At 34.7% G+C, this 21,566-nt stretch overlaps 4 protein-coding genes across 5 annotated transcripts; 3 read left to right on the forward strand and 1 right to left on the reverse strand.

Moving 5' to 3' along the window:
• Nucleotides 1-1,544: 1,544 nt before the first annotated feature.
• On the forward strand, nucleotides 1,545-7,706 carry LOC102619017 (aladin). 2 transcript variants are annotated; one of them, XM_006481946.4, is made up of 14 exons: nucleotides 1,545-1,842; nucleotides 1,929-1,984; nucleotides 2,086-2,250; nucleotides 2,939-3,053; nucleotides 3,205-3,301; nucleotides 3,395-3,574; nucleotides 3,829-3,887; nucleotides 4,650-4,737; nucleotides 4,836-4,911; nucleotides 5,741-5,840; nucleotides 6,567-6,618; nucleotides 6,749-6,886; nucleotides 7,080-7,167; nucleotides 7,401-7,706. In XM_006481946.4, the coding sequence occupies exons 1-14, from the start codon at nucleotides 1,785-1,787 to the stop codon at nucleotides 7,461-7,463; spliced, it is 1,335 nt and encodes a 444-aa protein (XP_006482009.1). In that variant the 5' UTR covers nucleotides 1,545-1,784; the 3' UTR covers nucleotides 7,464-7,706. The 2 variants fall into 2 exon arrangements, with proteins under 2 accessions (XP_006482009.1, XP_006482008.1); XM_006481945.4 differs by having other exon boundaries at nucleotides 1,550-1,842; nucleotides 3,202-3,301.
• A 4,040-nt stretch (nucleotides 7,707-11,746) lies between these two features.
• On the forward strand, nucleotides 11,747-14,551 carry LOC102619521 (50S ribosomal protein 5 alpha, chloroplastic-like). The gene is made up of 3 exons (XM_006481947.4): nucleotides 11,747-11,915; nucleotides 12,365-12,719; nucleotides 14,262-14,551. The coding sequence occupies exons 1-2, from the start codon at nucleotides 11,816-11,818 to the stop codon at nucleotides 12,703-12,705; spliced, it is 441 nt and encodes a 146-aa protein (XP_006482010.1). The 5' UTR covers nucleotides 11,747-11,815; the 3' UTR covers nucleotides 12,706-12,719; nucleotides 14,262-14,551.
• A 520-nt stretch (nucleotides 14,552-15,071) lies between these two features.
• On the forward strand, nucleotides 15,072-17,137 carry LOC102619812 (50S ribosomal protein 5, chloroplastic-like). The gene is made up of 2 exons (XM_006481948.4): nucleotides 15,072-15,287; nucleotides 16,603-17,137. Exons 1-2 carry the CDS (start codon nucleotides 15,203-15,205, stop codon nucleotides 16,956-16,958), a joined length of 441 nt encoding a protein of 146 aa, XP_006482011.1. The 5' UTR covers nucleotides 15,072-15,202; the 3' UTR covers nucleotides 16,959-17,137.
• A 342-nt stretch (nucleotides 17,138-17,479) lies between these two features.
• LOC102620088 (E3 ubiquitin-protein ligase At4g11680) lies at nucleotides 17,480-20,713 on the reverse strand. The gene is made up of 4 exons (XM_006481949.4): nucleotides 20,083-20,713; nucleotides 19,369-19,488; nucleotides 18,625-18,922; nucleotides 17,480-17,922 (listed from the first exon to the last, which is right to left on the reverse strand). Exons 1-4 carry the CDS (start codon nucleotides 20,412-20,414, stop codon nucleotides 17,761-17,763), a joined length of 912 nt encoding a protein of 303 aa, XP_006482012.1. The 5' UTR covers nucleotides 20,415-20,713; the 3' UTR covers nucleotides 17,480-17,760.
• Nucleotides 20,714-21,566: the final 853 nt, after the last annotated feature.

A 21,566-nucleotide genomic window follows, 5' to 3' on the forward strand; every position in this document is an offset into this window, starting at 1 on the left:
TGGTGCGACAGGCTCGCGCGAGCCTAGCGCAACTCGCTCGCGCGAGCCTAGCGCAACTCGCTCGCGCGAGCCTAGCGCAACTCGCTCGCGCGAGCCTAGCGCAACTCGCTCGCGCGAGCCTAGCGCAACTCGCTCGCGCGCGAGATGGGCGCAACGTCCGCATCTCGCGTGCGACGCAGCGCCTGTCGCACACGAGATGCGCGCGGCGTGCGCACCTCGCGCGCGCGAGATGGGCGTGCAGCGCGCATCTCGCGTGCGACATGCGCTGCGTCGCACACGAGATGCGCACCTCGCGTGCGCGAGATGGGCGTGCCGCGCGCACGAGGTGCGCACGCCGCGCGCATCTCGTGTGCGACGCAGCGCATGTCGCACGCGAGATGCGCGCTAGCGAGTTGGCTTCCCCCCTTTCTCTTCTCTTCCCTTTCCCACATGCATCTCACCCACCACCGCCATTAAAACACCACCAACAACAACCCAAACAACAACAACATCCCAAACAACAACAACAACCCAAACAACAACAACATCCCAAACAACAACAGCAACAACAACAACAAGAAAAACGGCAATAACAACTCACCTAGGGTTTTCAATTTTTTTCTTTGATTTTGGAGATCTCCGAAGATTTTCAACGTGATTTAGCTTCTTTCAAGTGCCAACAACTTCCTCCGCTGCCGATGTACGCCGCCGCCGACAATCTATAGAACTTCCGGTGATGAGATTTTGGTGAGAGGGGAAGGAATTTGCTTGAGGGAAACGTGAGAATGAGGAGGGTAATTTCGTCCACAATTTGGTGATTTGGCTAATGTTGAAAGAAAAAAATTTGAGGGGTTAAAGTTAAAAAATGCCTTCTTTTTTTGGCTTGTTTTGTAAATTTCCCAAAGTACAATAACATACACATAGAAAGTAGAAACATGTCACATGTGAAACCAAAATGTAAAAGAAAAAAATATCATGATGTATAAGTCTATTATTCATTGCATTGCATCATATATAGGTGTTGTTGCATATTGAAATCCTAATTATCACGGTTCACATCACAAGTGAATAATTTTCAGGAATAATCATTCAAGTTTCATTTAACATATTGATTACCAAACTAATTAATAACGTTGTTATAAAATCGATTTTATATATATATTTATACGTTGTTAAATAAGTATAATGCAGGTAGAAAATCAATCATGGACATCCTAATTTCTTTAGCTCAACCTCGATTAATGTAACAACGACTTTACGTTCATACTTTTGTTTAATAATTGAATGAAGAAAAAAATTTTCATTAATTTTTTTTTATAATTTTATAGGTCAGAAACGTTTTTACTTAAAATATAAATATAAGGAAAAGATGCTAAATTCGATTAGCCGCGACACCGTGGACTGTTTGGGGGTTTTAATCAACTGAAGAAAGTGTGCGCCAATCTCGAACCTGAAAGTCCGCAAGACGACATGAGCACTGAGCAATATCGCTTTTAATTTCCAGCCGTTTGATTAGTTACCTAGACATCTTACGGTTATTTTAAATACAGATAAAGTTAATGGTTGATTATACCTGAGGGTACGGTGGCGGGGTAGCTGCAGATATTGTGTTGCTTTAAAAAAAAAATTTTTCTGATTTTCTTATAAATGTGAGAAAAATTATTTCGGGTCGGGTTTCCATCAGTAGCTGTAAAACCCTATTTCAGCTGCTGCCATATAAAACCTCGCGGAGCTATAATTCTGGAAATTTGGAAAAAAAAAAAACTGTCGTAATTCTCAAAATCATTTGCATTTAGAAATCAACAATGCCTTCGTTTCCTCGTCCCGGCTCTGTAACAGTCTGCGAAATCAACCGAGACTTGAGTACGTTTCAACTTCAGTCGCTATCTCATTTCACATACACATTAAATAAAAGAATTTTAGTATATATAAATTAAATGTTTCTGCAGTTACCGCAGACAATCTATCGGATGATCGAGCTAAAGACACCTATGGAAAAGTTCTGGTATGATTTTTTTTTAACAAAAAATTATTCAAAAAATTGATGCATGTATGTAATGTACTGGACAGTGATTTAATTTCTTGATTAATGTGTTAATTATATAGGGAATGGTGTTCGCTCCAGTGCCGTTTCAGTCGGATGAACTGGCATCGTCATCTCCGGATAGGCAGGAGTCTGAACAGCGAGGCAGAGAAGAGGGAGAGGGTTTGTTTTCAACATTGCATGGGATTATCAGTCACTCCATTAAACCCCTTCTTCATCCTGATCATGTATCTTCTTCTTCCTTTTAAATTCCGTAGCAGTCTTATTATTGGCATAATGAATGGTAATTGTGTTTTTAGAGACTCCTTTATCGAATCGTCGAGTGCATTGATGTATTGTGGATGGTTTCTAATTGAAGGCATTATAGGACTTGTAATCGTACTTGGGGTTTTCATTTGTGTGTTTTACTCTTTTAATTCATCAACGAAAAAACTGAAGTTTTGAATTAGTGAACTCTATGTCAGTGGCTTAGAATTTAACCCACCCAGTTGAAAAATGACAAACTTGCTAATGAGTTTTATCTGTTGTAGTCCACTTTGCCATTGGCAGGTATTGGATTCTTTTAAATCATTGCAATTTGGGTTTATGATGAACATTTTAGCATTTTTAATTTTTTAAGTTACAAGTACAATTGTGTCAAAATGTTGATTGTCCTGCTATCTGTTGATCCAAATTTTGTTTTCTTGCCCTTTTTCCCACATTTTGTGTCATGTAATGCATTTCAATTAAATGATCTATTTTTTGTTTCTCAATAGTTTCTTATTGGCTTATAACTGTGATCGAGATAATTATTACTTCCTTCTGATACTATTGGAGCATTATTCTTAGTCATCCTTCACGGGGACATGGTGTTTGCTCAAATAAGAGAGCTGAGTCGTTTTTTTGGTTGTTTTCTCACACCATAAGGTCCTATAGGTACACTTGTTACCAGAGGTTGATCTTCAGGGAGTAAGCTGGCACCAACATAAGCACATTGTTGCATTCATCTCTGGTTCAACTCAGGTCATAGTTCGTGACTATGAGGATTCAGGTTAGTAATTTATCTTAATTTTCTCCTTTGAGATATCAGTAATGTGATATTATTTAGTTACTTGCTAATTTTGTTGGAATATATTTGTTAAAGAGATTGCTTGTCCTCTCTAGTAAGGAGTTGCTTATACAACTTTGATTTCAAATAGAAGGGAAGGATGCTTGCATTTTGACTAGCGACTCTCAAAGGGATGTTAAAGTTCTTGAGTGGAGGCCAAATGGAGGGAGATCACTTTCTGTGGGATGCAAGCAAGTATCACAATTGTTACATTTTTTACTGTTATATACATATATATAACTTTTAGAGCTATTAGACTTCTTATCTCTTGTACTAAATTTCAGGGGTGGAATTTGCATTTGGGCACCCTCTTATCCAGGCAACTCTGCATCTGTTAGATCTGGTGCTGCCTCATTCTTGGGGGCACTCTCTAGAGGCCCTGGAACTCGATGGACTCTAGTCGACTTTCTCCGAAGTCAGAATGGGGAACAAATAACTGCCCTTTCATGGAGTCCGGACGGAAGATATCCAAATTGATTGTCTTATGCACTTATTTTTTTTATCATGTTATTTTGACTTCATTAGTCACATTAGTCACACCATCAATGCATTTTGCATGCCATTGACCCATTATTTTAACTGTCTTCTCTCATATGCCTAATAAAAATTGCCTTGTACTGGCTTTATTGTATTAGTTCCTCCTTCAGAAATTTCTAATTTTACTTGTGTAAGGTGTCTATTTAAAAGTAATTTATGAATTTCCTTGACCTACCTTTACATATTTGGCATCTGCCTCGTATGAAAGTTCATCATTTACTATATGGGACGTCGCTCAAGGTGTGGTAACACCTTAGTTTAACTTGTTTTTCCTTGAAGAATATCTGTTTGCACTCTAGAATAATTGACGAGCTAGCAAGATGAATTTAGACATTATTAGATGACATTACTTTCGCCATTTCTTTTTGATGCTCTCATCTCCCTTGTTGCTCCAAGAATAATCTAACCAATGTAGATGCATGTGGAGTGTAGAAAACCACACTTTTGGCTGCATAATCAATTTTAAATGCTTGACTTTAAGGTGAAATGACTCATCCATACATACATCATACCTTGAAGTTCGACCTCAGTTACATGTAAATGGGTTTGATGGTATAACATGACTGGAATTTAACGGTTTCAATATTTGCTTCACTACATGTGTTGAAGCTCTGAAATAATGTTTCTTAAGTTTATCCATAGGGACAATCTTAATATCTTATCCTCATAAGGTGAATATGCTCTGGATGTAACTAACTTAAGGGATCAAATTCCACCTTAAGCAACAGAGGAACTTGGTCATTAATATGTGAAAACTTTTGACTTTTTGAGGGGATCGGTGAGGTGAAATCATGTCAAGACAAACTTAGTTTGGGACTTCTTTGGCCATTGTTGGTTGTGCAGTTTTGTCAACATCGAAATGATTGAATTAGAACTTTGTGGTCATCTATCTCCTTTTGTGAATGAATTTATACTTTTTATTTAATGCGATGTGGTTAACTTTTTATCACAAATCTCATCTGTATCTGAGTTGATAATCTTTTACTAATTTAACATTTCCAGGGCTGGGGACACCCATTCGACGAGGATTTGGTGGCATAACGATTCTTAAATGGTCACCGACTGGAGATTACTTTTTTGCTGCAAAATTGTATGTCATGACAGCACTTTTGTATTTAGTTCATATGCTCTGATTTTGATTAAATGTATATCAGTTTGAGAGATGTGGGCTATTCTCTTTGTTCACAGTGATGGGACATTTTATCTTTGGGAGACAAACACATGGACATCTGAACCATGGTCTTCAACTAGTGGCTTTGTCACGGTAATAAAATAATTTGGATGTCAATTTTGATAGAATATAATATTCATGGTATCAACACACATCTTATTAAGATTATCCAGGCATAATTTTGATTATTATTATTATTATTGTATTGCGAATACTAAATTATGCCTGATTTAATCATCTTGGAGCTTTACAGGGACTTGCTCAAATTTTTTGAATCTTTATAATTCAAATATTAGTGCATGCAACCTAATAAAATTTGGCCAATGTTGGTATGTAATGACCAATTTCAAACGAGTATGTGCTCTCTAGCCTAGTAACATAAGATAGCATGTAGGATATTTTGCTCTCATTTGTAATATGTACCTGCATGTATTTTTATGTAAGTATAACTTCTACCATTTGACATATATGACTACAACAATACCATTTATGCATAATCAGCAGCAGAAGTAAAAGTAACTCTTAATCAGTTGGTAATTTGATTGATTGAATGACCTTCTCTGAAATTTTCTTATATATGCATGTGCATATATTCATATTATTTGGTTCAATCGTGTTTGTGTGTGTGTGTGTTGTACAGGTACATGTACATGTATGTATTTTGAAATTATTGGTTTCATGGCATGAAACTGGTAAGGAGATAATCAATGCTAATTGGTAGAGTCGTGGGGGTACTAAGGGGGAAAAATAAAAAATGTATTTGGGCTTTGCCCACCCCCCTTACTTTAAAAAAAAAAAAATCAATGTTAATTGGTATTTCTGATTTTCAGTTTAATGTCATCCTCTTGGATGCCTTATCTAATAGTGGGGAAAATTTGTAATCTCAAGCTTTTGAATTTTTTTTTTTTAATTTATTTACCAGGGAGCAACATGGGATCCTGAAGGGCGCATGATACTACTGGCTTTTGCTGGATCTTTAACTTTGGGTTCTATTCACTTCGCATCAAAGCCTCCATCATTGGGTATGCTTGTTCTACCTTAGGTTTAAAAATCTGTTTGTCTTTGGCCAGTTTTTAAGATGTAAAGACTCGAGATAAGGGCACAAGACAGTGCACTGGTGTGCCTCAGGGTTATTCGTCTTCTTTTTGTAGAAATAAATACGTCCCCACCCTCCCAAAAAAAATACCCCGGAAAGGTAGAAATTAATTCATTAATTGTGTTTTTATAGATTGTTAGTAGGAATTCTGAAGGATAAACGTAACACTTTGAACTGATATTAAGAATATTTGAGAAATTGAAAAAATAAAAGTTCAGGCTTATGCAATATACCATGCTCAATGTCCTTCGAGTAGGTTAATGTACGCTAAGGCTCTATTTGATATAGCTTTTCAAATAGAGCTTATTTAAGTAGAGCTTTTGTTAGTAGGGATTTTATGAGTAGAATTTTTACCCAAAAATTTTAGTTGTTTGGTTGTCAATGAGAGCTTTTGTTAACCATTAGATAAGGCATACCAAACAGGCACTAATACTGATTAAGATGTGAGAAACAAATATCAAAAGGAAAAGAAAACAGAACAAAATGTTGGTATAATTGTTTTTTCTGATAGATACTTCCCTGCTGTTACAGAATCCTGGTTTTTGTACATTTTCCCCAGAAATATCTGTAGTTTTTTCTTTAAAAGTTAGATTAATATGTTAAATGTCAATAAGTGTGATCCTAATTTCTTGTGTTTGACGATTCTCTCCAGATGCACACTTATTACCTGTTGACTTGCCAGATGTAGTTTCCTTAACAGGCAGGTAGTGATACAACTATTTTCGTTCAGTTTGCCCAATATTTGGAATTCTCTGAAGGTTTCTTTCTGCCCCTTAGCGTCATAGCCACATAATGGCATTAACAAGACTCTTTTTTCGCATGTTGCATTTGCAGTCAGGGAATTGAGAAGATAGCCTGGGATGCTTCTGGAGAGCGATTGGCTGTATCATACAAAGGAGGCGATGATATCTACAAGGGTCTGATTGCCATATATGATGCTAGAAGGACGCCACTGATTTCTTTATCTCTGATGTGAGTTATCTTCTTATCATGGACCTTCGTAAAACCGCAATGCGGAACTCTTTAAAATAATGTTATTATATAAGTCATTGTCATGAGCATCAGTTGTTGAGTTTTGTTTATTCTATATGAACTAAATAAATGCAATGGCAGTTATGCCCTTAACTGATAGTTAACTTGGGAATTGGTATAATGTGAATTACAGTGGTTTTATCAGAGGGCCAGGAGACAATCCAAAACCACTTGCCTTTTCATTTCATGACAAGTTCAAACAGGGACCTTTGCTGTCCGTGGTAAGCCTTACAACTTCTATGTCATTCCTTTTCTTGACTTTTTTTGTCTTTGAAACTTCTCCACTTAAGCATGTATCCTACCCTATAATGCATATCCGTACTTGCATGGTGGAGAACTGTTGAGAACTTTTTGAATGGAGAATGATTCATGGAGTTGAGTCTAATCATATAATTCAACAATTATCCATTAATTTTGAAAAAATAAGTTAGTGATTGTCTCTTCCACCATGCAGTGTTGGAGCAGTGGATTCTGCTGTACCTACCCACTCATATTTCGATCTCATCTTCTTCCATAGTCGATGTATACGAGGCGATGCTAGTTTTTCGATCCCTTATTCTTCCTTGGTGACTCTTATTTTCGGCACAGCAGGTTGATGTACTTACATATGCAATCTAAGCTCTTAAATGAGATTTGTCACCTAGTTTTACATGGCTAAGCAAATCAAAAAGTGCTAAACATGGTACGAAAGTTTTTGAGTCCTATTATTGTGCAAATCCCTTAAAAGCTACTTGGTTTATAAATGTTTATCTCCCTCAAAGCTCCATCTAGTCAGCTATGAAGAAGAATCTGGGTCCTAGGGGTGCCACCTTTTAGCTGTATAATCTCTCTCTTATCTTTCTTTCTTTTTTCAAGCAAGAAAGAATTAATTTGGTAAGATATATATTACAAAGAGATAAAATGGTTTTGAAATCAATTATGATGACATAATATATGAATACATGATCAGGTATATGTAACTGAATTGAAGCAGACGAAATGCTATGTCCGCTTAAACCTGTAAATATTAGTTTCATGGTGTAATTAAATCTTCACTTTACTAATATTTTGCTTTCGAAAATCTCACATCTAATTTAATCATCTTATAAAACCACAGTGTTTGACAAATATTCTACCCAGCACATATTTTCTGGCCCAATAAGTTTATAAGCACCAATATTTTCTTCAGGGGAAAATTAATGGACCACTGAGCTTATGCTTATGCTGTATAATCCCAAGACAGATATTTAAAAGAGAGACAGAGAGAGTCGTATTTAAATGAGTGTGTACATTAGTGTTTGAAAGGGACTTGAAAACGGGAGTTTTGACATTACCTAAGGAGTTTAATCACAACTTCTGAAGCAACTATTGGATCAACTATTGTTTTGTCAATTTATTGTAACAGAAAATTGACGTGTATCAATTAATTAACTTTGTTGAATAAGTAGTATTTTAAAACATAATATTCATAAATTCAATTTAGAACATATAATATGCCCTAATCTTGATCTTGATTTGGGCTCTACTTGGGATAATATAGATAAAAAAATGGTGCGTTAAATACTTGTTGAGAGAGTTTTACCGCCCTAGTGGTTCTACCCGGCTCGAATATGAATTAGTTAGGGCATAATGTGATCTTTGGATACCAGATGATTTATATATACCGAAAAAAATAAATAAAAAAATGATGATACCTTATTTTTTAAAAAAAATTATAAATGGGTTTTCTTTAAATTGTTTAGAATGAGAAATATAAATCAGAATAAATAGTTTAACTAAATAAATCACATATAGTTTCTTCTTCTTCTTCTTCTTTAATTAAAAAAAAAAAAAGCTCACTGTAATGTAAAAAAACTTACTTCTGAACTTAAGATCTATTAGTAGTAAACAGAAAACATCTATTGCTACATAACCTTTCTGCTCCTGACTTAGTCGCCGGGTTGACCAGCTACTTGTTTGTTGCTGCTGAATAGAACAATAACATTTAAGCAACTAGTAATTACATTAAGGAATTACTTTAACCTTTGAGCGCTTCAAATTACTTGAGATGTAAGACAACTGATTTCATTTGGTTTATTTGTACATATAATCCTTGGGATTAGAAGACTAAACTCTAAAGCATGGTCATCTAGATTCTAGAATGATGAAGTGGGACAAGTAGGAAAGATCTAAAAAATTCATGAAATTTTTGTATCATTTAGTTCTAAAAACAACTTTCCTAAAATTTAATTTTAACCACTTCATCGTGCATACATGACAAAGATGGACTTCCATGGATACTGATTTAAGCAAAAGAAACACAAAGCTTATGGTTTCATAACAACTAATAAAATAAATGAATGAAAAAACTACCTTACTTCTTCTTCTTCTTCCATATCTGGGACACTATACTTTGGAGGTTATGAACTTGTTACATTTGTAATCTATGCTCTAAAAGGATTTGTTAGCCAAAGTTGTGTTACGTGGCTAAGCAAAGCGAAAAAGTGTTAAACTTGGTATTAGAGTCCTATCTTCGAAGCTACTTGGTTTACAAATGTTTACCTCTCTCTAAGGTTCATCCAATCATCTGTGAAGAATCTGAGTTTTAGTGGCACCCTCTGGTAGCTATCTGTATAATCTCTTTCTCTTCTTTCTTTTTTTCAAGTAAGGAAGAATTGATCTATCAAAAAAAAAAAGTAAGGAAGAATTGATTTGGTAAGTCACATATTAAGGACTTGAGATTCTGAAACCAGTTAGGATGACTTAAACAAACATAATATATGAATACATGACGAGACTACATATAGTTGAATTGATCTTCTTATAAAGCCACAGCTAATGACTCATCAAGCCATAAATACTATGTGGTGGTGTTAAAGTTTAGAGGGAGTGAACTTCGACAGTGCTAATATGTCTATGTTGCTTGGATTATGTTTGACAGGCGGTCAGCAAATAGCAACTGGAGCTCAATCACTTTACCTGAATTCCAGCACAACTTGATAGATGCTACATGGCAAAAAATTGTTGTCAAAGGTATACCATATTTTAAAGTTCGTTCTAGGTTAATTGAGGGGTGTTTTATTCAGCCAATAGACATACATGAAAAAAATATTGAATCCATGCCCCCAGCAATAAAAGTTGGAGTTGCAGCTTGTTGAAGATGAAAGAATCTCTCGATCGGATGAATGCTTGTCTTTCTGATGAGTTAGACATATGGGTTCTCGGGGGTTTAGCAAAAAGCCTTTGGATTAAGCTGTACGATATTTCCCTTTGATCCATTGTTGGTGGACCAAGTTCTTTAACAAGCTTTTTAGACCACAGAATACAGATTAAGTCCATGTTTGGTTATAGAGCTGCTTCGGTACAATTAACGACGTCTATTCTTTTACATTTTGGGGATGATCATCATGCGCTCTATTGAATGGTTAAACTTGGAGAATTGTGAGTTGAAGAACATATTGGTTGAATCTGAACCTGACTTTTTCTGTTAAATGGATCCGTATGACGATTTAGTCATTATTAGCTGAAGACAGGATGGAAGCCATAGCCTAAACAAAAAGCGAATGCTTCATCTGCCGCTGCTTTTCATTCGGTGCAAATACTTGGTTATGGTCTTCCCTTTTCCCCCCCTTTTTTTTTTTTCTTTTTTTTAATTATTAGTGAAAATTCCAAGTTTTTGTATAATTGAAATTATTAAAGATTTGGATTCCTTCTTTTAAATATAGTTAATCTTTTTTTTTTTTTTGGGTTCTTTTGAAGCATTATATGGACTCTCAAATTTTATGTTCTTAATTACAATTGATAATAAGACGATTTGGTTGGTGATTTGCCAATAACTATTTTATCCTAATCGGGTAAATAGGGTTACAAAACGAATCAAATTTTATGTCAATTAGTTTGATTAGGGGGAAAAAAACTATTAAGTTCTGATTGATTAAAATATTAATCCCATCTTAAAATCTTATAATATCTTAAATAAAAATTGAAACAAACATAAATATAAAAAAAGGGTTTTCACAAATTTTATTCCACGACACAATTATCGGTATTAAGGAATAAATCTTAACCATTGGTTAAGTGCGTAGTTTGAATTTTGAATGGAGTTTTTTTTTTAACTCAAAAAATCGAAAAACCAATATTTTTACATTTCTACCTTTACAAAATTATAAATATTAAACAAATAAAGGTTAAATCATGTTCAATTTAATACAATCCTTTCATATTCTAAATTAGTATATTTTAATCAATTTTATTGTAGTTTATCATGTTTTTATAGGAAAAATATTCATAAAAAATTATAAAGAAGTTAACGTTAATTTGAAGATAAAAGGTTAAAATAATAATAGTTACCACTATGTTATCATCGCAGATTATATAAATGAGTAATAATACTAATTATTGAATTTTATTTAAGGATAAAAATTACCTAATTAAATATAAAATTTTGAAGAATATCTTTTATCAATTTAATTTAGACTTTGTAGATTAAGAAAAAAAATTAAAAAATTACGTAATAACTTAATAATTAAAATTTTTCATTATATTAAAAAATAGCTAAGATAAATAAAAAAGATCTTCTTATATTTGATTTTTTTTTAAAAAATTCCTAAAAAGGTTTTCTTCATACAATGATTAATTATTATCCTTTTTTATTATTTGATAGGTTAAACAAGTTTCGAAATTTCTTTGATTTTTCTTTTGTTTGTTAATAATAATTTTAAAAAAAATTGTTAATAATAACTAATTTTAAGTCGAAAAGTCCATTTTTCCAAAATGGGGTCAAAGTCAAACATGCAAACGGCATTCCCATCTTGCCTCGGAAAAATTAAGACGCATTTGCTTGCATTATTTGCTGCTTGCTGTGCTAACATCCAAACTTTGTAGCGACCAGCAAGGAAAGAGAGAGCGCAAATGGCTCTCTCTCTGCTCTTCTCGAGTCCTCTGTCTTCTTCTTCTTCCTCCATATTTTCGACACCATATTCATCACCTATGGCCTTCATCGCTTCCCCAAGTAAGAACTTTTCTCTCTCTTTCTTACAATATCACTTTTGACGCTTTTTGTTCCATCTTGAAAATTGCTTGCTTATTTTTTCCTTCAAAAAGTTCTATAGTTCACATTTTTTTTCTTCCTCTTTATCATGAGACTAGAAACACTATATATTAGTAATACTCAAATGGGATTTTAAGTTTACCAGATTTACCTTCTCTTCTTTGTGTTGTTGTTCATATTTATGTTTGTGTTAAACAGACATTTCCTTTGCAATTGCTTCACATTTTGATCTGGGTTATGTCAACGATCACTTCTTTTACTTTGTTTCCTCCTGGTTATTCCTGAAAAATGCAGTTATCAGGAGCTCGGAAGCTTTGCATTTGAACTATAATGAGTTTATTTTCAAAGTTTTCCCTTTTTCACTTTAATCTCAAAAGCTGTAATTTCATCTGGGTTTTGTTTGGTTTCAGTTCCCAGGTTGCATATGAAATCCATGGGTCATCATCACCTGAAATCCTGCAAAAGTTTTTGTGATATCAGTAAGAAGAGAGGTGAATTGATTGTTAAGGTATCTTCTGACGCAGAAGTTGTGGACAGTGATGAGCCTCAGTCTGAGAGTGATGATGAAGAATATTTTCCACTTGAAAAACTGCCATTGGACTCAAAGCTGCAGCTGAAATTGGAACATAAGATGAGGATGAAGATTTCTAAGAAGATACGGCTTCGCAGGAAGAAGCTTGTTCGTAAACGGAGGATGAGGAAGACGGGTCGATGGCCCCCTTCGAAGATGAACAAATTAAAGAATGTCTGACTCTTGACTTGCAGGTTATTACTCTGTAGAAATATTTTACTTAACTGCTTGTTTTGCAATTTAATTGTCAGATGTTATAGATTTGCAAGTCTATAGTTATCTTTACAGTCATAGCATGCGCATTTACTGACCTTTTTTAGCAGTTTCATATAGAAAGATGTAACTTGTAGACTGGATTTCTCAGATACCATTGGTACTCATATTTTGTGAGGTTCAAACTTTGTGTCTGGGAACCTTATATTGAGAACTTGTTTCTTTGCTAAACGAATAAGTAGTAATTTTTTCAAATATTATGCATATAACATTCAGAAAATGCTTCATTATATAATTGAATGATAGTCAGTCTGTCGACTTTGAGAGTAATGAGCTCGTATGCTTGAGATACTGGGTATACCTAATGCTAGTGCTAGGACAGTCATGAGCTCTTTCACTTTCTTGCTGAGAAAGATTGTTCCTTATTCCATTACCATACTAGGAGGAGGAGGTTAGTGGACCTTTTGCAAAATTTGGTCAAATATCCATAATAAAGTGCAACCTACAATGATCTATCTTCACGCATAAGGAGTCCATGCAAGTGGTAACAAATCTTACCAGGGACAAGAAAGCAATTAATTGGCAACAAGAGGGTCAAGCATCGAAATAGGGGTTTGATGGGACTCTGTGAAGCTTAGAATCTGCTACACTTTTGTGAAGGACAGTAAGCTCAGAGAAGCTATAAGAGATTACTAGTAGGCTTTTTTTAGGCAAACTCTGGTTGTTTAGACTAGCATGTCATTTTCGGACTTAGCCGCATAGCATTCAGCATTGATGGTTAAACCATATGACTGAGTCTGGATGTACAAAAGTAATTTTCTCAACTTGGAGGAAAATAAATATAGGCCATATTAAAAGCTTATTACTCCCTCACACACCCAATTTTCTATTCTAAAAATATCAAACTTTGTTGTTGATGCCAGTACTAGAATTCGTTGTTATGAAGTAGTTTTATATTTTATTAATAGATATCGTGATGTATGTTAGTGGCCTTGTACATACATATACATTATTAATCATCTATTTTATTGTTGTCTTCAATCCAAAACTGTAGTCTACAACCTTACTAGAAGAGTAGTTACGCTAACCAATTAAAGATGCACAGAACACAGGAAGAAATTCTTTTGTTCTTTGTGAGGAGCATCGATACCTCACTGAAACTTGTACTCAACTCTCTTCCTCCCTTTTAGAATGGAGAAGCATAGGAGCTTTCTTTTGGTCTTTGTAACAAACTTAGTTTTATTAGCTTCAGATATTCTGATCCCAGTGGCAAACTACGGAGGACAATTTTCTAATAATAGTCTTGTTTATTTCAGCCTAAAAACTATGGGTTATTATGTTTTTGGGTTGTGTATATAGATGTTTTGGGTTCATGAATCATGCTTTGCTGTTTGAAACTGCCCTGAAGTTTTCCCTTTTAACATTTTATAATGTAATGTTCGTTGTTCTTTTTTTTTTGCCCCTGAAAGATTATAATGAATGTTCTGACTGTTGTCCTTACTGTTGTCCTTTTGGTGTGCCAGATTAAACGGATCCACATTTCCTCCAGCCAAAGTTCATCCTAGTTCGTGCCGTTTCTCAGTTCAAAGTACACCTCTTTTTGGTTAATTGAAACTGCCTATTAACATAATAACATGTCAGAGACTATTGTGATGCCGCTGTTGGCAACCTTGAATTGGGTTGGTTTACTTTTGGTCGGATATTTTGGCTGAGGGAGACGTTTCCTGCTACTTAATATAGTCAAATGTAAATGTAGTCAATTCTCACTCGTGTTGGTTTCTATATAGTCAGTTTAACTTGTGACTTGTGAGGATTTACGGCTTACTGCTCAGGCAATACTTGTGCAATTGCATAGCTTGATTGGTGAAGTTGGAGGTGGCACATTCTTCTTATAACTTCATGGATGCCAATCTCTCCTACTGAACATAGATTCGATGAATATATTAAGTGGACGTAATTGCTTTGCCAATAATATACAAGGTAACTTTAATGAGTAAAATCTCTTGAATTTGTACAAGAAATTTGGGGTTCAAATACACTTGACGCGTGACACCATATTTAAAAAGGGTACCTAACTTAAATTTTGTTTTGAAATGGTGGGGATTTAAATGTTAATTATTTACTTTTATTTTCACATTTGATATCAAATAATTCGATTGCATGAGAAATTGAGAATAAGTTCAAGAAACCCAACCTTAAGAATTTGTGAGAGAAATAGCAAATAGCCAAATAGGGGTTGTTATATATGAATAAATCGAAACATTACTCAAATGGAAAAAAAAAAATGTAAAACGCAAAAGAAACGTATTTTTCAAAATACTTATCCTTTCGAAACGTCATTTTATCTGTTTGTTTGTGCGGGTGAAGAATAAGGGGAGAAAAAGAGCGTTGGGTTCAGTTGAGAAGCTTATCCAAAAGTGCCAATGAGACGCTTAAAGTGAAAGAGAGTGTTCAAAATTAAAAAATGGCTCTACTTGTATCTTATAATCCTTTCATGTCAATCCCTTCTCCTTCTTCTTTATCAGCTCTTTCCGTCACTGCTTGTCCAGGTAACACCCCTTTCTCCCTTTTTCATTTGTTGATTCAACAACTAGTAAGTATGTGCTGAATTTTTTTTCTAAGTTGAAGAAACCCAATTGAGTAATCTTCTTGATTCTTTTGTTTTCGAAGCATTGTAGCTATTAGCTCCAACTTCACACTCAGTTGGGTTTTTATCAAACACTTAACACTGCATTCGTTCTCAGTTACTTGTCTCAGTTGCATTCACTTTTATAATGTATATAAGTTCCATTTTTTTTTTTATTAGAAGGAAAATTTATTTTAACAGATTTGAAGTGTCACTGAATTTTTGCTTGCAAGTGTTTAAATTGTATTTTTGTGCTTGTTCTTGCCTTAGTTTTTCTCAGAATTTTCATTAGATAATTGAAGGTAATACATAAACTGTGCCAATTTACAGATTTGGAATGCATTATATTACCACTCTCTTCAAATTGTATTCTAATGGCTGGTTTTATTGATTAACCAAAACCTCGTGTAAAATTATTGTTGGGATTATGTTGCTTTGAACATTGGAAATTTGTCCCATTTTTAGTCATTCATTTGTACTGCGAGAATTTTACAACATAAATAATTCAATAAGAATCAATTATCATTTTGGACATTTTTCTACATATAATTTTTCTAACTTGTTATCCTAAGAAGTTATTGAGTATGAGAATTAGTAAATTTGCACTGCTTTATCAAAGCTGGTTTCTTTGAAATATTAAATTTTAATGAGAACTTAACTATAGGAGAGCTAACTGTTTGTATTAAAGTACTTGGTTGAGTTTATCAGAAATATTATAAGATAAGAAAAGAATTTTTAAGACAATAAACTAGGAAAAAGAAGCCTGGATTTCATTCTTTAGGAGCAGGAAATTGAGGCTTAGGGCTAGATAATTTTTCCTTTCAATATGTTTTCACTTTTGTGTATCATAGACATATCTAAATTGTTGCTAAGTTTTATTTTTTCCACGTTCCCTGTTTGTTTTATTTTATTTTGTTTTATTTTTCCCACTCTTTATTCTCAGATCTGAGCAAACCACTTGGCAATTTGTTGCTCATACTCAGTTGTAGCTGTTAGCTATTACTTCATGCTTGGTTGAACTTTTCAGCTCATGCTTATCTCTACTTCATTGGTTTTCCCAATTCATTTTTGTTTATTGCCCATGTTGTCTTACTGTTAAAATGCAATTTAAAAAAAAATTACGTCAGAAATCAGGAGCTTATCTGATTTTGTTCTGAAATACATCTTCTGCCTTTTGTAACTTGAAATTTAACCTTTTGGTGTATCTGAATTCTTTTTTCTTTTCCTTTGATTTTCAGTTTCCAGATTGCATTTCAAAGCCATTGAATCTCATCCAAAATCTTCCAATGGAGTTTGGAGTTGTACACCCCTTGTTGCCAGCAAAAGAGGTGCCGTGATTGTCAAGGCATCTTCAGACATCGATGGAACAGCTCCAACAGATGGCGGTGAGCCCCCTTCTGATAGCACTAAAGAGGTTGTACCCGTTGACAAACTTCCACTAGAGTCAAAGACGCAGGAAAGACTGGAGCAGAAAATGAGAATGAAATTGGCAAAAAAGATAAGACTTAGGAGAAAGCGACTTGTTCGCAAGCGAAGAATGAGGAAGAAGGGTCGATGGCCACCTTCTAAGATGAAGAAGTTAAAGAATGTATGAACTTTACCTCTAGTTTTCTTGCAGGTTTGGTGCTGACCTTTTGTATGCCTCCAGTCATTTCAATTATTTGTTTTTGTGAATTCGGACCATGTTATCATGTCAAGGTGTTATGAATACCACAATGGATTAATTGTTCATCAATCTATTCAGAATTGAATAATATATGGTGTAGAATTTCATTTCCTTGTTTCACATGATGGATGCAACGTATACAATTAGTGGTTGAAGTCTTGAAGAATCCATACATCTAGAAATATGCCATTGTAATCTAACTGCGTCTCAGATTTGTCTTAGCTTTTGTTCTCCTATTATAGTTGTTCTCTGCGGTCCAAGGGGGTTATAGGAAATCAAAAGCTACCAGCTAAATTTTCAAGAATCTGTTATTTTCATTATATTAATTATATTAACATTAATCTTAAAACCACTCTTATGATTTGATTCCTCGATCAATTTAATTCAATTGAGAAAGGACAACAGCAACTTTTGCAACTTGCTCAAATGGTCTGTCAATAATAGAAAGATAAAAGAAGATTACCTCCAATCTGTTTTTCCTATTTAACCACACAGCATAATATACACTTGTCATAAAATAAGCTTCAACATTAAATTAAAATTTCTGTACACAAAGAGGGTTCACAAATATAAACTTTAAGAAGAAAGGAATCATCTAATAAAGAACTATTTCCTTTTTCCATTTTTCTTCTTCTGAATTAGATAGCTGCTCAAAAAGAAGATAACCGAATAGGTTGTTCTGGTATTCCCTCAGTTAGAGATCTCCTCTCAACTAACGGAGGAGGGATGATCACACCAATGTATCGCCTCTTCGGATGTTGTACTTGCAGAGAGGGCAAGTCGCATTTATCCGAAGCCATTTGCTGATGCATCCACAATGAAAATGGTGGTTGCATGGTAATGTATAAAGCTCTGCCCCATCTACATATTGAGAAAGGCAAATGCAACAATCCTGAAAAGTGGGGAAAAAAAATTCAAGTTAATAATGCTGAGGATGCTGCTGCATTCTTTACTTTGCACATGCCAAATGCAGAACACTTTCAAGAATAAAGATAGTTATCACTTCATGCCAATGGGCATCAGATACAAAAGTAATAAAAAACGACATTCATCTAACTAAATAAAACTAGCATATAATATTGTATTTAAAAATAAAAATAAAAGATTTTGATCAATACCACTCTTCAATTTCGACTTATTGAAAGTCACCATGTCAAAAAAAAAAAAAAAAGGAAATAAGGACTCATTTGTTATCAATTTCAAAATCTATTTTCTTTTATATGTGTTCAAAAACAGACATATAACTGCATTCGGTAATGTACTTGGAAAATAGGAATTAAAAGCACAACATCCATTCTCTAAATATTAGTGTTGTTTAGCAAATCTTAAAGATGTTTTGTGACAAAAGCTTCTCTAAAAGAAGTTTGTTTTCGCCTTGCTTTGTATTATATTACATTTTGTGTTACAAATAATAGCAGTAGTGAAAGGCAACGTCCAATTTGTTAAAAGTAATTTTTTTTTCTTTCTTGATGACTGAATGCATAATTAAAGTAGGCCAGAAAACTCAATAATGGCTGAATGAAAATAACAATTCAACTTTCATGAGAAATCTGACATTTCAAAACTGAGCGCAGAAGTGTTTATAGATGCTCACAGAATCCTCAGGATGAAGCGCGAGTTCATCAGTAGAGTTACTGTTGCTCATTTCTGTCTCTGTCCCAAAGACATCTTGCTTCTCACTATTATTTGATGCCCTCAAATGACTAGCCAACCGGTATCTATACTTGGGAAGGTTCCTAATATCGTCTGCTGATGCACCTTGTCTAGTTGCTACAGCATAGACAAGGGCTACGATTGGAATGCAACAGAAGATAGCAAAGAAAAAGATACATACCATCCCGATGCAAAAGATTACAAAGGACACATCAAAGGCTAGAAAGACCACAGTTACCCTGCAGATCAGGCACTAGGTTTCATCATTAAAGTTCAATATGTTTTACAAGAATTCAACGCGTGAAAAAACTCAAATCCATCATTTCTTGATGGTCACAGCCACAAACTTATAGCGTGCCATCCATGCATTACCTCTTCAGATATGATATCAATTATAATTTTAAAACTTGAAGTTTCACATTACCATCACTGCTTGTCAATGATGCCTGCAGGTCATATGCTGGGAGTCATAATGCAATGCATGATCCAGACCACTGCTAGTTACATCACAGTCCATAAATTTATTTTCATTTCCATGGGTTTTATTGTTTAGTATTTATGTGCATGCTCAATTTCTATTTGTAAACACATCTAGCATCTTAAGTATCATTATTACAGCAAAAGGAATCAAGGGAAGAGAAAGTTAAAGCAAATAGCAAGCATAGGCTCAAATCATAGCTCTTACCAGTACAGGCGAGGAGAATCCCTTACCAATGCTTGACCCCCCACGACGATCCAGTAGAACCCAATCACCCACCAGATGGACGAAATCATTGTGTTCATCGCTCCCAACCTTTTCACAACACTGAAAAAGAAAACATAAGGTAAGAAGAAACATTTTGAACATGGGAAGATTCCATCACCGCAGAACATGACTGACTAGTTCAATCACAGTTCAAGAGTCTTCAAGTCGGGCATCCCCAATTCTAGCTCATCATAGCACATGCAGAGCCAATATGGCAAGGACAAATAATTTTTAACTGTTAAAACTACTAAATTTACCAAGAATCTCAAATCTACGACCCAGCAGACAAACAATAATCTACAAGATCATCTGGCCATCCAAGATTTAAGCAAATTCCTTGAGGTTTAACCAAAAATTCAATAGCTCTATAAAGAACCAACCCAAAACTACATAATATTTATGAAAAATTCACCAAATGACCTGACTGTAGCACAATGTGCTTTCAAATATCTTTAATCCTTAAAAATATACAAATAAGTAATCACATCCCAAAAGATAATCACATATGATGGAAAGTGTACACCCCCTCCGACTGAACATTCAATCCACTATCTTATAAGTACCAGCATTCATTGTCTTTACAGATTTCGCATTCAATATCACTAAATAGTTAAAGAATCGATATTTGTATAATATTTTGATAAAGAAGGTTACCTGAGACTAGTTTGGGAGGGGGAAAGGCCGTTAACAACGAGGGCCACACGATGACCGCAATAATTCTTCCTCCGATACTCAAAAAAAACAAAACCCACATGCAAAAAGCACTGCAGAGCATAGCCAGAAACCCAAACCCTCAAGGGAGTGGCGGGTTTCTCTTTAAGAGTTGAGAAAAGCACAATCACCGACACCACAACAAAAGCCATGTTCCATATCGCGTCGAGAAACACTATCGGCGAGAAAAACCTCGACGAGGATCCGCAGTTCTCGAAGACGACGTCCATTCCCTCGCAGGCGTCAATGTTCAGTGCTTCTTGTTCTTCTTCCATTGTTGGGTAGTCTTTGGTTGATTTTGATTGATTGATTGACTGATAAGAGTGTGTTTTGTGTGTGAGCTGAGCTAGAGCTCCTGGTGATGGAATTATTTGGCGAAGTGAAGGTCTGGGAAAGTCGATAGAGAAACGTCGTCGTTATCCTTCGACGTAGGTAGTGGTTGATGATTGGGTGGGGTCCCGTCCAGCGAGGTTGTTAATTGTTAAGGTAGGAGGCATGTGAGGAATTGTGGTTGTTTTGGTTGATAACGAAGTGAATGATATGTCGCAAAATCGACCGCGTGGATGTGAAAGTCATTCATTAAGTATTTTATTAAATAATTGTTGTGATAATGCCATATCATCTACCATAACTGGCAGAATTCAGATTCTAGTTGCCTTCCTAGGAAAATTAATAAATTTATAGAGAGCATAATATAAAAAGAAAATATAAGAAAAATGATAAAGAAACAAAAACAAAATTACCTTTTATGGTTGTTTTTATTCGTATTTTATTGAATTAATTTATTTGAATATCAGTGTTCAAAAATAAATTCAAGAGAACATATGTATAATGCATACATTAAAATGATTAAATTTTAACTCGCATGTTTATCTTTTCTGCCCTACGCCCGAGCCTCAACATATACATTTATCCATTTACCTACTTTCTTTGAAAAAAAAAAAGATTGAAAAAAATAACCCCACCTCCTAATTATGTCTTGAGAAAGAGAGAATTTTATTGCTAAGCATTAACCGTCACTACCGCAAAAGTTGCTGCCACAGAAAATACCAGAATCTTTGACGCAAAATTAATCACTTCAATCTTAAATATAGCTGAGCCAATGATACATATACCTCATCAAATACCGCGTGAGGTGGATTTAAAATAGGGAATCTCTATGTTATATTGAATGTACCATACATCACTTACAAGAACCACACAAATTATGAAATTCATATAATTATGTAGTTCTTGTTAATTATGTATGGTACATTAATGTAACATAACAAAGCCTTTTAAAATATCATGGACATACTGCAATTTATGTGAGATATAAACTTAATATAATAATACATGGGAGTTTGAACATGGGACCATAGCAAACGTGTGGGGAAATATAAAACATCTGGCGATAAAAGGGGCCTCAACTTACGGACTAACAAGAT

Source organism: Citrus sinensis, chromosome 6 (assembly GCF_022201045.2).
Source record: "Citrus sinensis cultivar Valencia sweet orange chromosome 6, DVS_A1.0, whole genome shotgun sequence".
Classification (NCBI taxonomy): Eukaryota; Viridiplantae; Streptophyta; class Magnoliopsida; order Sapindales; family Rutaceae; genus Citrus; species Citrus sinensis.

Bases quoted from the DNA above. Each gene is read 5' to 3' on its own strand.
- LOC102619017 (XM_006481945.4), top strand. From the start codon at position 1,785: ATGCCTTCGTTTCCTCGTCCCGGCTCTGTAACAGTCTGCGAAATCAAC. The intron at 3,575-3,828 runs ATATCCAAATTG...ACCTACCTTTAC, and splicing joins TCATGGAGTCCGGACGGAAG to ATATTTGGCATCTGCCTCGT. The intron at 7,168-7,400 runs GTAAGCCTTACA...TCCACCATGCAG, and splicing joins AGGGACCTTTGCTGTCCGTG to TGTTGGAGCAGTGGATTCTG.
- LOC102619521 (XM_006481947.4), top strand. From the start codon at position 11,816: ATGGCTCTCTCTCTGCTCTTCTCGAGTCCTCTGTCTTCTTCTTCTTCC. The intron at 11,916-12,364 runs GTAAGAACTTTT...GTTTGGTTTCAG, and splicing joins GGCCTTCATCGCTTCCCCAA to TTCCCAGGTTGCATATGAAA.
- LOC102619812 (XM_006481948.4), top strand. From the start codon at position 15,203: ATGGCTCTACTTGTATCTTATAATCCTTTCATGTCAATCCCTTCTCCT. The intron at 15,288-16,602 runs GTAACACCCCTT...TTTGATTTTCAG, and splicing joins TTCCGTCACTGCTTGTCCAG to TTTCCAGATTGCATTTCAAA.
- LOC102620088 (XM_006481949.4), bottom strand. From the start codon at position 20,414: ATGGAAGAAGAACAAGAAGCACTGAACATTGACGCCTGCGAGGGAATG. The intron at 19,489-20,082 runs GTAACCTTCTTT...TTTCTTTTTCAG, and splicing joins CCCTCCCAAACTAGTCTCAG to TGTTGTGAAAAGGTTGGGAG. The intron at 18,923-19,368 runs GTAAGAGCTATG...CCTGATCTGCAG, and splicing joins GATTCTCCTCGCCTGTACTG to GGTAACTGTGGTCTTTCTAG.